The following is a 14314-nucleotide window of genomic DNA, read 5'->3' as shown; positions in this document are numbered from 1 at the left end:
CATCGCAGCTAACCAGGGAATCTCCTTTCCCTAAACTCTGCTTCCTTCCCCAGTAACCTTCCCGGCATCTCTTTTCCGTCCAGCTCACACCCTGCCGACGTTTTAGGTCGTCGGGCACATGCTGCTCTCTGTGGAGTGGCTGGAGGCGAATAACTGATGGCGGAATGTGAATGGCAGACGCGGCTTCTCTGATTTCCTCAGTATTCTCCGTGTCCGTCTTTCCTCCGTGATTTGTTTTGCTTGTTTGTTTGTTTTTAGCTGAGCCAAGATGTAGGAAAATATGAACTTGTTTTTTGTAGAGAAAACAAAAAAAGGAACGGATAGGCAAACACATTGATTCAATTCAGCCCATTTTTGCTTCCATTTTTTTTATATTATAATGAAGTGTTCATTCTACCTACAAAATAGAAAAAAATTGCTTTTTGGGTTTGGAAAGAATTTTTAATTTCTGGGTTCATGGCCTTTTGTCTCTTTCAAGGGTGGGGAGAAAAAGTCTAGGATCCCCATGTTTCATAAATGTCACCTGGAGGTCCAGCGTGTTTACAGTGTTCTCGTGCCTCTTCATGGAATTAAGGAGAAAAACCAGGAATCTGGGAAGGAGTTCAGGACCTCAGGAAAACTCCCCCAAGCATAAGACAGCCCTGGGGAGATGGACACAGGGCACAGTGGGTCAGAGTAGGGTGGTAGCCAATTTTCCACCTCAAGGCCCCCCAGATCTCCGTGTCACGCAGCCTGAAGGACCCGGTCGGTGTGCCTCCTGGGTCTCTTCCACCATGAGCTGGGGAAACATCTGGGCCAGAGTGTCACTGTTCTTTGGGAATCTTTATAGTTTGGGAGTTCATCCTCTGTAGTGTTTGAATAAAGGAACATTTTAAACCTCCCTAAGCCTCGGAACCCGCATCAGTGAAACGAGGACGATCAAGTACCTGCCCACAGATTACTTAATTTGGGAGCTGGCACATCACGTGGTCAACGAACAGATGCTTTTGCTGCAGTACAAGTACCAGCGGCCTCCCGTCAGTCTGCAGACACTGCAGATGGGTCCGCAGATGTGAGACTTCTTGCAAGCGATGCTGCGAAAGTGCTTGCTTGTAAAATATTTGTGTCCCAGCTTATTGAATCTGTCAGGCACCTCGCTTTGACTTAAACCATGGCATGATTTTTGGAACAATTCATCCTTTTTTACCCTCCATTTCAGGAGCACTCAAGAATGGACTCAAGAATGGAAAGAATGTCCCGATTATGTCTCTGCTGGAGAAAACAGCTGTTACTTTAATTCATCTTATACCTCCATTTGGATACCCTACTGTATCAAGCTAACCAGCAATGGTGATACAGTGGATCAAAAATGTTTCTCTGTTGAGGAAATAGGTAAATCACAGGTTTGTGTTTTATTTGACATGGCTTTAGATTAAATAAGCAGGGAAACCTCAGTGTCCAAGTGTATTCAAGTAGAAAGACTTTGCCATTGTAATCAAGGTGAATGGAGGTCTACTTTATAGGGCCTGAGACCAGCTAGTGACCAACAGGGAGAAGGCAGGGGGAATGGAAGCTGACTCTAACATAAGACAACCTGGCAGTAAATGTTGTCAAGAAAAGAATGGGAGCCTTGCAGAGTCTTTTCCTTAAGGAGGTCTTTCAAGCTGGATTGTGTTCTTGGGTACCACCACAAGAGACAAACTCAGTGGACTCCTAAGATTCCTTCTTTACTAATTGTTCAATATAATTATTGTATTCAGATCTGAAATATGCTGAACTTTGATCTCTATCATCGCTGTGATAAAAGCCTAGATTTTCTTTATCACAAAGCATAATAATTCTGGAATTTTATATTTACAAAACAGCCCCAAAATCGGTTTAAAGACATGTTTATAAGATCTCAAGACAAACACTGGAGATAATCAGAGTTCAATAAGCTAAATGAAAGATCTAGACAGATTATCCCTTGCCCATCGTGTGGACACAAGGGGAAATGAAACAAAACAAAATAAACAACTGTAATTGGAATATTTATGTTTATTCTGTAATAGTGTAAACAGCAAAATATAAAGAATCAAAGAAGGACTTTGAGCAGCTGACGTTAGTGCCTCAGAATCTATCCACAAAAGTTAATCTGTTATAGAAATTGCTTGGAGTTTCTCTGAGACGTGCTGTCTTTACACGCTTGTGTGTGGTTTCCCAGGCATCAGCAGACTGAAAGAGGCTAAGAGAATGTGGCTAGAAGCTCCAGGCAGAAACAAATAAATCTGATAGCCTGTCAGGGAGAAGAACAAGCCAAAAAGAGAACCCAACTGCATAACTTGGAGAGACTATTCAGTATATAGCCCCGATATCAATAGACATAGCTGTTGAGTAGCTAAACGGGTTGAAGTAAGAATATCAGGTCAAGACCCATGTTCTAACCATGTCCCTGCTAGTAGCTACCCCCACTCATTTCCATGGCTGACTTTCACAGAGGGTCTGCTACACCCTGGATGCTGTGCTAGGTGTGGTGGCTACACAATGAGTAAGATATGGTCAAGTAGGGGAGTCAGGTAAATTAAATAAATAATTGCAGTACTGTGTCTTAGGTGCTGGACTCAAGGTGTGTGGAGAGCATAGTAAGCGCAGGTAGTGGCCAAAGGTACAATGATGACTGGGCCTGAGGGATGAAGAAGTGTTGCCCAGAAATGGCAGGCAGTTCAGTTAGTCCATGAAGCATCAGTGGGAGTTTCCAAGTATACCAGATGGACTGTGTCTTCCCACAACTACTAAGTTCCAAAAGTGACAAACTGCACAGAATATTGAAGGATTCAGGAGCAGTTAGGCAGGCCTGACTGATCAGCCGGAGAAATCATAAGTGGTCTTGTATACCCCACAAAGGAATTTAGACTTTATCTTACTGCCAGGAGGTACATTTGAGGATGTTTAAGCAGGGAAATGACCTGAGGATAATAATAGTTAACTAATAGTTACAAAGCCCTTACCTATGGGTCAGGTATAATAACCATGTGAGAGAGGTTCTATAATAATCCCCATTTCACAGATGATGACATTGAGGCTCAGAGCATTTAAAGGGTCTAAAAAAAAAGAGGCTAATGCTGCAATATGGGCAAAAAAGCATCATGGCAGGAGTGGGATGTGGAGGTGCAGGTGGTGAGCAGTGGTTGGACTCCAGGACCATCTTGAAAGTATAGCTGACAGAATGTAGAGGTGCTGAAAGAAAGATGCGTCAAGGAAGAGCTCACTCATTTCATCCTGAGCACCTGGAGGAAAGCAGGCACCATTAACAGAGAGAGGGAAGGTGACAGAGGAGCACATTCTGGGGAGAGGACCAGGGGCTGCCTAGGGATGTACTCAGTCTCAGGTGCTTTTGCAACTCAGAGGAGCTGTGGAGTAGAGCATGTGGCAGGATGTACAGAGGGAAGGGGGGAGGTTATTATGCTTGTAACAGTGGTACAAGCCCTCTCCAAAGGGACCATGTTCCACATCTTCTATTTAAAGTAGAAAGGGGAGGGGCACCTGGGTGGCTCAGTCCTTAAGCGTCTGCCTTAGGCTCAGGGTGTGATCCCAAGGTCCTGGGATCGAGCCCCACATCGGCCTCCCTGCTCTGCTGGGAGCCTGCTTCTTCCTCTCCCACTCACCCTGCTTGTGTTCCCTCTCTCACTGGCTGTCTCTCTCTGTAAAATAAATAAAATCTTTAAAATATAAATTAAATAAATAAATAAATAAATAAATAAATAAATAGAAAGGGGAGCTTTTAAGATGAAACATAAGTAATGAGTTGGAATTTTTCAATCAAAAACATTTTTATATTTTGGTCTCTTAAAGGGTTAAGCTTCAGTTATCAGAATTCCTCAGTCCCCAACAAATCCAGAAGGGCCAAGCATTACTGTCATGATTGTAGCCATATGCAGCTCAGCTATTTTGCAGATCCCTCCAATTTAATTTCCAAAATGTGGTCATTATTAGTCATATTTGGATTCCCTATTTTTTAAAGTTGTGTCCACTCTACAGGGGCCAATATCATGCTCCTTCAGAGTAAGGTCTGTTTTCACTCTGGTTGAATGCAAAAGGTTCCCCTTCTGGCCACCGGGTTTTAACAGCCAGTTATAGCTCCTCACACTTACATTTGTAGGCGATTCTCTGGCCAACCCTAGGGATCCAGACTTTGCAACACTCCAGGTGACCTGCTACAAACGGTAGAAAAGAAAGTAAATTTTACTCTGTATCTGCAAGTGACTTTTGAAAACCTCAGTACTGAGACCCAAAGAGGAATAATTTATCGGGAACTATCTAGAATGTAAATTTAGATAGAGTTCCTTGCTTTGGAATCGATATTTCTCTTTATCGGTCTCTGGGAAATTGTAGTCTTTGCAGTCCTGATAAGCAGAGTACAGCTGATTTACCAGAGAATGTACAGTATGTCAATAGAAACCAAGCAAAACACTATTTCAGATTGTTCATGTGCGGTTAAATAAGAGACAGACAACCCTGACTCATCACCATTTGAGAGAAGAGTACAATGCCTTCCTTCTTATGTCTGAAAAAATCATCACACATGGAAGACAACAAGCTAAGGAGCATTAGCAGAGTCTTTGGAAGGATTGTTCTGGTAGCAATACAGAAATTAATAAGACAAGATCCTTGCCCTAGGTAATAAACAATTTGGAATAAAAAAGATTTCTCTATCCCTGGTTCCAAAAACAGCCACATGTTTAAATACTCTAGGTCTTTGTGACTCTGTTCCTCAGTTTTGAGTTACGATGAATTCTGTGGCCAAAATCCCAAAGCATTAATCCTATCAGGGCTAAAAGAAATGTAAGACATGGCAGATCCTCAAGAAAAATTTTAGATCAGATTTTAAACTTGAAAAGGAATTTTTTGTAGGGGTTTTCTTCAAAGTTAAAAGATCATACTCAAGTCAAAAAAAATGATACTCTCTTATACAATGATACAATGAGAGTGTAATAAGAATATTGGAAGAATTAAGGGTATGAATTAAAACATGCATAAAGTAATTGGTCTCTTCAGAAAAAAGCACTCCATTAAATCAAGCTGTACCTGTCTGTCTCTCTGGGCACTAACTCTGTCAAAATGCACAGTGCAACCAGACCCACCCATCGGCCTCAACTGGACTTTACTGAACATCAGTTTAACGGGGATTCATGCGGATATCCAAGTGAGATGGGAACCACCACCCAACGCAGATGTCCAGAAGGGTTGGATAGTCCTGGAGTATGAGCTGCAATACAAAGAAGTAAACGAGTCCCAGTGGAAAATGGTAAGATATCGTTACATATCACACTTAAAAATGCGTTGCCTTTTCTTCTTTTTTATCAGCAATACTTCTCTCGTTTACAGTTAGACTTCCTTCTGACCTAATTCCACACGCTCGTCTATAGACTCCATATTTTCTTATTTGAGGAAAACAGACATCGTCAGTAAATATCATCATGGAGCTTCTGTGGAAGCCTGAGGAAGGAAAGAAAACTATCTCCCCAGTCATCCTCAGTGTCCTGTTCAACTTTTGAACAAAGTTGTATACTCTAGCTACTTAAGCTATTTTGGGGATGTGGCTAAACATGGGAAGAGTCACGATCAAGGTCAATAGTGAGCTATGGCTATTCTCCCATGATTTTAGTTGCTCCTACTTACAAGAACCCCCCCATTAAAGTCAGTTCATAAGTGACTCCAGGAGGAAAACAGAGGAAGGGAGTTTGTCCCCTAGAGGTTTCAGAAGGATGTTTTGTTACATACCTCAGGGAAGAATCGAGCTAAGAGGTTTTTATGTAGTCGAGTGGCGTGGTGATGGTTGACCTCTGAACTCCTTACCTCCTTGACAAATATGTGGGAACTAGACACTTAGATAAGTTCCACATGGCACACAACACGGAGAAAAGCAGGATTATCTTGCTGTTCCCAATATAACTGATTCTAAATCAGTCTAACCACAGAATCGTAGCCCTGGCCAAGCCAAGTGGTTTCTGGCCAATCAGCATGTCGTGCCCCTGGCCTGGCAGATTCACTCCCAGAATTTTGAGACAACAGACCGTTCAGGGATCTGCTGAAAAAGAAGCCAATTTTGTCATTAAAGTTAAGTTCGGAGCAGCTGTGAACAGTTAAATACTGGGCTTTGAGGTGCTGTTTTCAGCATCACTTTAATTTAGATATCTGTTCCATTAACTTGGTGCAAAAAAGCCCAGTTGGTCGCTGAGTCACGTAAGACTTTCTAAACTCAAGTTTCAGTCAAACGCTTACTCAGCAACCAGATATTGAAATAACTACTGTGCACAAGGCACCGTGCTAGGGGCTCCAGGGAGCAGTTCTCAGAGTGTGCACTGGTGGAACCCCTGAGGGTCCCTGAGACCCTTTTGCGGAGTCCACAAGGTCAAGAGTGTTTTCATACTAATACTGAAACGTTATTTCCCTGTTTTCACCGGGTTGAGATCTGTAGCGATGGTGCAAAAGCAACGGTGGGGACACTGCTGCCCACTGAGCGCCATCAAGGTGGTCATTCCAAACCGCACTGACCGTCACCACACTCGCCAGCCGCCCCGACCATGCGCGTACGGTAACGGGGGAAAGGCCAGCCTCACACAAGAATGGTCTTGAGGAAGCTGCACATTTTATTAATTTCATTAAATCTCAACCTTTGATGATGCAGCTTTTTAATATCCCGTGTGACACATGTTGAAGACACGTAGCGTGCTCGTGCGGCGTCCTGAGCTGCCGACGGTTGTCTTGACAAGGCGCTCGTGTGGCTGGGTTGCCGGCTGCACCAGCTGCTTTTTTGCACGGAACACCATTTTTACTTGAAAGAACAACTGATAAACTAATGGATGGTTATTCGTAGTGAAGTTGGCAAGGATTTGGCAAACATTTCTTGAAAAGGAAGTAAGTGGGCTTATCAGTCCAAGAAAAACGGTCGACAGCAGTTTTACCAATGAAACTTGAGCTTTCAAAGGAAAATTCGAATTTTGGACAACTTGCGTCTGATCTGCAGCAGTGAGCTGGAGAGCTTTCCCAGTCTTTGAAGACTTTCCTGATGAGACCAATTAGCTACAGTGGTTTTTTATATTGTGTAATAAAAACGTGTGAACATTTAGAAAGTTTGCATAACTCAATGAGCCAATAGTTTCCAAGTGACAAATACATGATGTAACCAGAACCATGTGTGGGGAAATGATCCATTCAAAATGCTAGGCGGAAAGGTGGACTTTAATGTAGCAAGGTAGGAAAGATACATTGGTACAGCTTCAGATCCCACGCTGCAACTAACCTTTAAGTAACTACCACGCTTACCATCCTAGTTTGACCCATAATCCTATCTGACTGGATTAATACAACGTCTCCCGTCTCCCGAGCAGGTCTTATGTCTCTGGTGTTTGACACATCTGATCCATTCTTCACTCTGGAGCCAGAGTAATCATTCTAAAATACACTCCCTTGCTTAAAGTTCTTTTCATAGACGCTCAAAAATATGCACACACTTAAATCCACTTTTTACTTGTATGATTCTGTGAGTCTTGACAGATCCATAGAGCTTGGTAACTACCACCACAATCAGAATACAGAACAACTTATCATAACTTTCAAAAAGCTTCCTCATGCTGTCCCTTTGTAGTCAGATCCTCCCCCAAACCGAACCCTTGGCAGCCACTGATCTGCTCATCTCTGTAGCTTTGCCTTTTCCAGAAGTCATTGGAATGGAATGATGTAATAAAGTAACCTTTGACTCTGGCTCCTTCACTCCTCATAATGCATATGAGGCTCCTATTGCTGAATGTAACATTCCTTTTTCTCGCTCAGAGTGTTTCATCATACTGTAAAACTGGTCAGGCTCACTCTCTCTGTTTCACATGGTAGTTGTATTTAAAAAAAAAAAAATCCATTTGGTGGAAGCTAGTTGAAAAATAGAAAGGACCAGATGAATGTCAACACACGAGGGCACTTAGCACAGCGGTTCCACCCTGACCTCATTACCGCATTCCACACTTGGACATAGCCACTGGGATGCCTCAGTGGCATCTCAAAAAAGCAACGTGTTCAAACCTCCTCCTACTTCCCTCATCTCCCTCATCTCAGTAAATGACAACATGTCCATACGGTTGTTCAAATTTAATCCAGAATACTGTCCTGACATCTATTAGTATCTTACTCTTACTCCTTATATCCAAATAATCACCAATTCCTATGAATTCATGCTCTGAATCATATCATGAACTGGTGTCGTCGCGGCTTTTCTGGATCACCTCAGCGGCCTCCTATGTGATGTCTCTGTCCCCACTCCTTCCCCCACTCTGAACCGCTTTCCATGGAGCAGAGTGATCTTTGCAAATTTCATAGATTTCTGAGATGTCTATCTATAGACATGTCTATAAGCAAATATTTCCTATTTTTTTATCCAATAGAAGGTCACAATTCTGAACTATCCCCAGTACTGAATTTTTCTGTAGGCAGTCTTATTTAATACTGTAGGGCAAGAAGTGCCAATGGGCACTTTTTCAAAATTAACATGTCTTAGGAACTTAAAAAAACTAGCACCTGTTGAGTTTTGGTATCATTGTTGAAGAAGACTATCCCCATGGGCGCCCGGCTGGCTCAGTCAGCTGAGGATGTGACTCTTGATCTCGGGGTTGTAAGTTCGAGCCCCACATTGAGTATGGAGATTACTTAAAAATAAAATCTTTTTAAAAAGAAGAAGAATATTCACAGTTATCTGAAAAGGCCATTAAAATATCCCAACTTTTCTTCACTATATATCTGTGTGAGACCAGATTCTATTCAATGCCCTTCAACCAAAACAACACAACAGATTTAATACAGAAGCAGATGTGGCTCCTTTCCTCCACCATCACAGTGTGTGTGGTTGACTATTCCTCGCCATGTCGTCTCACAAGACTTTAAGGATCAAGCGATTCCTGGCCAAGAAACAAAAGCAGAATCATGCCATTCCCTAGTGGATTTGGATGAATATTGGTAAAATCAGGTACAACTCCAGGAGGAGGCGTTGGAGGAGAACCAAGCTGTGTCTCTAAGGGATCGCACATGAGACGGCACACATATTAATGCCGGATGAAGGGAGGTGTTCCTATCCTATTACTCTGTAAACATCACTACTGCCTGAACGATAGACATGTTTTATCCGGGAAATGATTTTTCTCTGTTACTATGCTTCTGCCATGGTCAGCTGGTTGAGTAATAAATATGTGAGAACTTTGGTTAGGAAAAAAAAAAAAATACAGAAGCAGATGTAAAAATACAGCCATCTTGGGGGCGCCTGGGTGGCGCAGTCGTTAAGCGTCTGCCTTCAGTTCAGGGTGTGATCCCAGCGCTCTGGGATCGAGCCCCACATCAGGCTCCTCCACTAGGAGCCTGCTTCTCCCTCTTCCACTCCCCCTGCTTGTGTTCCTTCTCTAGCTGGCTGTCTCTGTCAAATAAATAAATAAAATCTTTAAAAAAAAAAATACAGCCATCTTGTATTATATCAGCCATTTTAGAGAGACTTGCCGAAATGTAAAAATGTAAAACAGTGTCACTCTTCTCGCAAAATTGTATGTTGTTTTGGAGAATACAATAATTTTTTTAATTAATATTACTTTAATTTTAAAATTTAAAAATTTGTTTCAATTTCTAAATGGTAAATATTTGATAAGCATAACCCAAATAAACCCAAATCTTTAGGCTTCTCAGTAATTTTTAAGGGTATAAAGGAGTCCTGAAACAAAAAGTTTGACCGTCCAGGAAAAGCAACGATGTGAATCCAAACGTTACTGATCAGAGTTTCAACCCTGAAAGTCCATTGATCTAGCTGGATTTCAGTTGACGCACAGGTACGAAGCTCGCACCCTGAGCCGGGTCCATGGGAGCATGGGGCTCAGTCGATTGACCATTCAGGTCTGCATCCCAGCTTGGCTTTGTCGCACTTTGTATCGCATCTCTGCTAAATCTCATTCGATAGTCCAAAGGGGTCAGTTAACTTTTACTTCGCTTAACTTTTATAGGTGAAGTTTCCAAAGAGCAAGCTGTACGTGTGTGTGTATATTTGACTATGATTTGTTTTGGTGTGGAAATATGGTTTTTTTTCTGTTCTTATGCCTTCATACAAGACTATAATATCCCAAAGGGTAGGCAGCATATCCGTAATTTTCTTTATAGTTCCACCATTCTCCATAATAATTCTATTATGCTTTGATTATATAGAATATCTGACAGCCTAGTACAAAGATATAGCTTCATTTCTTTAAACAAGTCTATTATATCTTTGGGTTTATACCACAATAACTTTGAGGACTGTGATTCATGAAACAGAATGCTTCTTTACAAAGTTATTTGCCTTGATCTTCCTTTAAGAAGCAAACTCCTCCAGTGCATTTTATTTTTTTTCCTATTAGAGCCTTTTATTCTGAATTTGTTGGTACTTCAAGAAAAGGTCTTTGCCCATAATTCACCGTGCCCCGAACTTATGACACCAACTTGTATTTGGCCAATTAAGAACATGGCCAAACTGCATTCTTCTTAGGCCTATTCAGCTAATAAGTGGCGCTTTACTGATGGTTTCTTTCATATAATCTTTAACAAGAACTCCTAAGTTGCATTGATTATGCCCCAAGAGATCAGAGACCGATGGTAATTCAGGTGAGCAACTGAAAAGATTCATCAGCTTCCTGTCCCGCTCTAGCCAGATTTTCTGGAAAACCTTGGGAAATGACTGAAATTCTCCACCAATCTGAGACTGCAGATGAGTTTTTACAACATTAACTGGGAAAAACAAGATTCCCAACATGGCACCCGGCAGACCTCTATAGATAAAATCATTGTCAAATGAGCACTGCGAGTCATTGGGGTCGGCAGATGCTCCTTAATGGGACCTCGAAGGCCAAAGAAAAGACATTGCTGAATCCATTACAAAAAAGAAGAGGTACCAAACCTCTATAATACTCTCCCATTCCATAGCATCTGAGTGCCTTGAAAGCCTGGTAAGTGTTTGTAAATTTATCATGATGCTTGTGGTCTTGAAGCAATGTCTGAACTCTTTACAATGGAATGAGAATTGCTTCTGTTGTCTCTGCAAGTACTGAGGTCGCACTAGGGGTTGCTGACTCAGCGGTGCTGATGCGCTTTCGGAGAAAACGAGACAAGTCCTCGTACAGACCAAATCTAAGTGCCAGTGTAGGTGTATTCTGCATCAGTGGGGGAACGATTCCGCAGTACAAGTTTTGAAAGCCATCCCTCCTCAACTGAAGCTCTGTGTCCCAGGTTTTGATTCCATACAGCTGCCGAAAAGAGCACCTTCTGAGTGGGAAATGTGATCGCTGCATTGTCGAAAGCTGCACAGCAGCCACACAAATCATGCTTCGTTTCACCAACATTTGCAATAGGAGGTGATAGATCTTGTTTTAAAGATGTTAGGATGGGCGGCCTCTTTTCAGGAGCTTCTGAATCCACCATGTTGCTTAAGAGCTTTCCTCTTCACGAAGGATATTTTCAACCTGTAACACCATCTGTGCCTGGTGTTTCGGGGGGATGGTAGTTTTTTGATAACTTTCTCAATTTCTTCGATTGTTACTGGTCTGTGAGGTTCTTTCTTCTGTAGTCAATTTTGGTACAGGACTTCCTGAAATATCCAGGTTCCATGACAGTCTTGCCACAGAAAGAAAACTAAAATAGCCAACGGCAGCCATCTTTCCGCTAGATCATGCCATTGCAGCGCCCAGGCCGGTGAGGCGGTGAGTAGGGGCTGTGCAGGCGCTGGCCGTGACCAACACCCAACACCCCCCAAATGCATTTTAAAATATTATCTACTTAACAGAAATTCATTTTGAATACAAATGTAGAAACACCTTAATAGAGTTCATTGCATCGAGTTGTCTCACTAACCAATCAGCTTTGTATTTTGTCTTGAAAGATGGACCCTGTATTGTCAACATCAGTTCCAGTTTACTCATTGAGACTGGATAAGGAATATGAAGTGCGTGTGAGATCCAGACAACGAAATTCTGAAAAATATGGCGAGTTCAGTGAAGTGCTGTATGTAGCACTTCCTCAGATGAGTCCATTTGCATGTGAAGAAGGTAAAAGATTTAAAATGGCAGCCAACATGGCTTTTGTCAATAGAGTAACACATTGCCTCCATTGTCAAGGTGTTGTTCAGATCATGATCCATTAGCATCAAATGTCAGGGCGAGAGACCTCAAGTTCACTCTTTTTAACAAATATTATTCATTACAAAAGTGGAAGGAGAACTTAGTCTGTGATGATTCAGTTCAGGAGCTGTCCGGAGGTAGATGTAAGTTACAGAGGGGAAGAGGCATTAAGATATCGATGGGGGATAACTCTGGATATCAGAATTTCAGATGATTCTTTTCTTTATACATTTCTATATTTCTAAAGATTTCTATAATGAGTTTGTTTCTCATTTATAGTCAGAAAAAAATGCTTTTCAAATGCATAGTGAAGAAATACCAGATGCATATGGATGGATGGATACGTGACATCTAAGAGAAAGCCTTATTGTATCAGCATAGGTAGTCAATGGCAGCTGCTTATTGGTTTTAGAAAGGTTAGGTATGGCTTTTACCTGGAGACAGGCTTTATAAGTAGCATGCTAGTTATGTGACAGAATGACATGGAACATTTGAAGGCCCTATGTAAGAAAAATACAAAGACAATTCAAGTTCGAAGAATTCAGAGTAAAAGAATTAGAACTTTTGATACAGAAATACGGAAGTCTGCTTAACAATGAAGAGTAAGTATATAAAGTTATCCCTCCCACATGGGTATTAGCTGCAGTGCCTCTACAATGAAGCACAGAAGGTGTACAGGGCTATGTATGAGGAGCTGAGGCTTGCTGATAAAACAGTCCCAAGCTACAGAGAAATTAAATTTCTATTTCTGCATTGATGCTACAGGCAGAACCCATAATACTAGAGAGCACTTAAATGAAAATGCCTGTAGCGCCATTTTTTCTAAGTTCTAGTTAACAGGCTTGTTCTTTTAAACAATATTTGATATAATGAAATTCTGATTTTAAAAGTACATTTGCAGGGTGCCTGGGTAGCTCAGATGGTTAAGCATCTGCCTTCAGCTCAGGTTGTAATCTCAGGGTCCTGGGATGGAGCCCCAAGTCGGTCTCCCTGCTCAGCAGAGTCTGCTTCTCCCTCTCCCTCTACCCCTCCCCCCACTTGTGCTCTGTCTCTCAAATAAATAAATAAAATCTTTAAAAAATAATAATAAAATAAAAAATACAAAGTACATTTGCCACTCACCCTTTAAGCTTATTGTGATGCCATTTAATTCAATTAAGCATAGATCTTTTAACTGGTTCTTCCTTACATGTTTAAAAAAAAAAAAGAAGAAGAAGTTCAGGGTGCCTGGTTGGTTCAGTCAGTTAAGTGTCTACTTTTGGCTTAGGTCATGATCCCAGGGTCCTGGGATTGAGCCCAACATCGGGCTAGCAGGGAGCCTGCTTCTCCCTCTCCCTCTGCCTCTCCCCCTACTTGTGCTCTCTCTCTCTGTGTCAAATAAATAAATAAATCTTTTTTAAAAATAATAAATAAAAATAAAGTTCTAGCTTTGTTTGTCCCTGAATATGTCATTGATATAAACTTACAGATATCACAAGATACAAAATGGCGTTCTCTCCTCCACTAATTCTTTATAATATCCATAAATATCCCCCTTGGGGATTTTAATAACTGAATAAGAAAGTAAAAATAACAAAGGAATATTACAACATAAAATCCTACCTTTAATAAAGCAACATTAAAGTAAATTCCACCTGTCTTTTCGTGTAAAGCAGATAACCCTGATGAAGAGGTGGAGTAAAGGGAACCCTCCTGCACTGTTGGTGGGAAGGTAAATTGGAGCAGCCACTAGGGAAAACAGCAGGGAGTCTTAAGAATAGAGTATTAAAATGCGGAGTGTTAAAAATAGAAATATCGTACAATCCAGTAACTCCACTACTGGGTATTTACCCAATGAAAACACGAATTTGAAAAAATATATATAACCCCATGTTCATTGCATCATTATTTATAATAGCCAAGATATAGAAGCAGCCTAAATGTCTATCAGTAGGTGAATGGATAAAGAAAATGTGATATGTATGTATCATGTATATATATAATATATATGTATATATACATACAATGGAATATTAGCTATAACAAAAATGAAATCTCACTATTCACAGCAACATAAATGAATCTAGAGGGTATTATGCTAAGTGAAATAAGTAGGATGGAGAAAGACAAATACCCTCTGATTTCACTTATATGTAGAATCTAAAAAAACAAACAAACAACAACAACAAAGCAAAATAGAAACAGAC

General features: G+C 41.2%; 1 protein-coding gene and 2 pseudogenes across 3 annotated transcripts in view; 2 read left to right on the top strand and 1 right to left on the bottom strand.

Annotated features, from left to right (window-relative positions):
* The window catches only part of GHR (growth hormone receptor), a 249659-nt gene that overhangs the window by 225929 nt on the left and 9416 nt on the right, over positions 1–14314 (top strand). For all 3 annotated transcript variants that reach the window (XM_008692587.2, XM_008692585.1, XM_008692588.2), the window contains exons 5-7: positions 1199–1371; positions 5085–5263; positions 11891–12056. In XM_008692587.2, coding sequence (XP_008690809.1) covers positions 1199–1371; positions 5085–5263; positions 11891–12056 — 518 coding nt within the window. The remainder of the gene's footprint in view (positions 1–1198; positions 1372–5084; positions 5264–11890; positions 12057–14314) is intronic.
* LOC103664661 lies at positions 8868–9244 on the top strand (annotated as a pseudogene).
* Positions 10546–11884, bottom strand: LOC103664662 (annotated as a pseudogene).

The sequence above is a fragment of the Ursus maritimus genome, unplaced genomic scaffold, assembly GCF_017311325.1.
Source record: "Ursus maritimus isolate PB19 unplaced genomic scaffold, ASM1731132v1 scaffold_15, whole genome shotgun sequence".
Lineage (NCBI taxonomy): Eukaryota > Metazoa > Chordata > Mammalia > Carnivora > Ursidae > Ursus > Ursus maritimus.
This window is presented reverse-complemented; position numbering and strand designations above follow the sequence as displayed.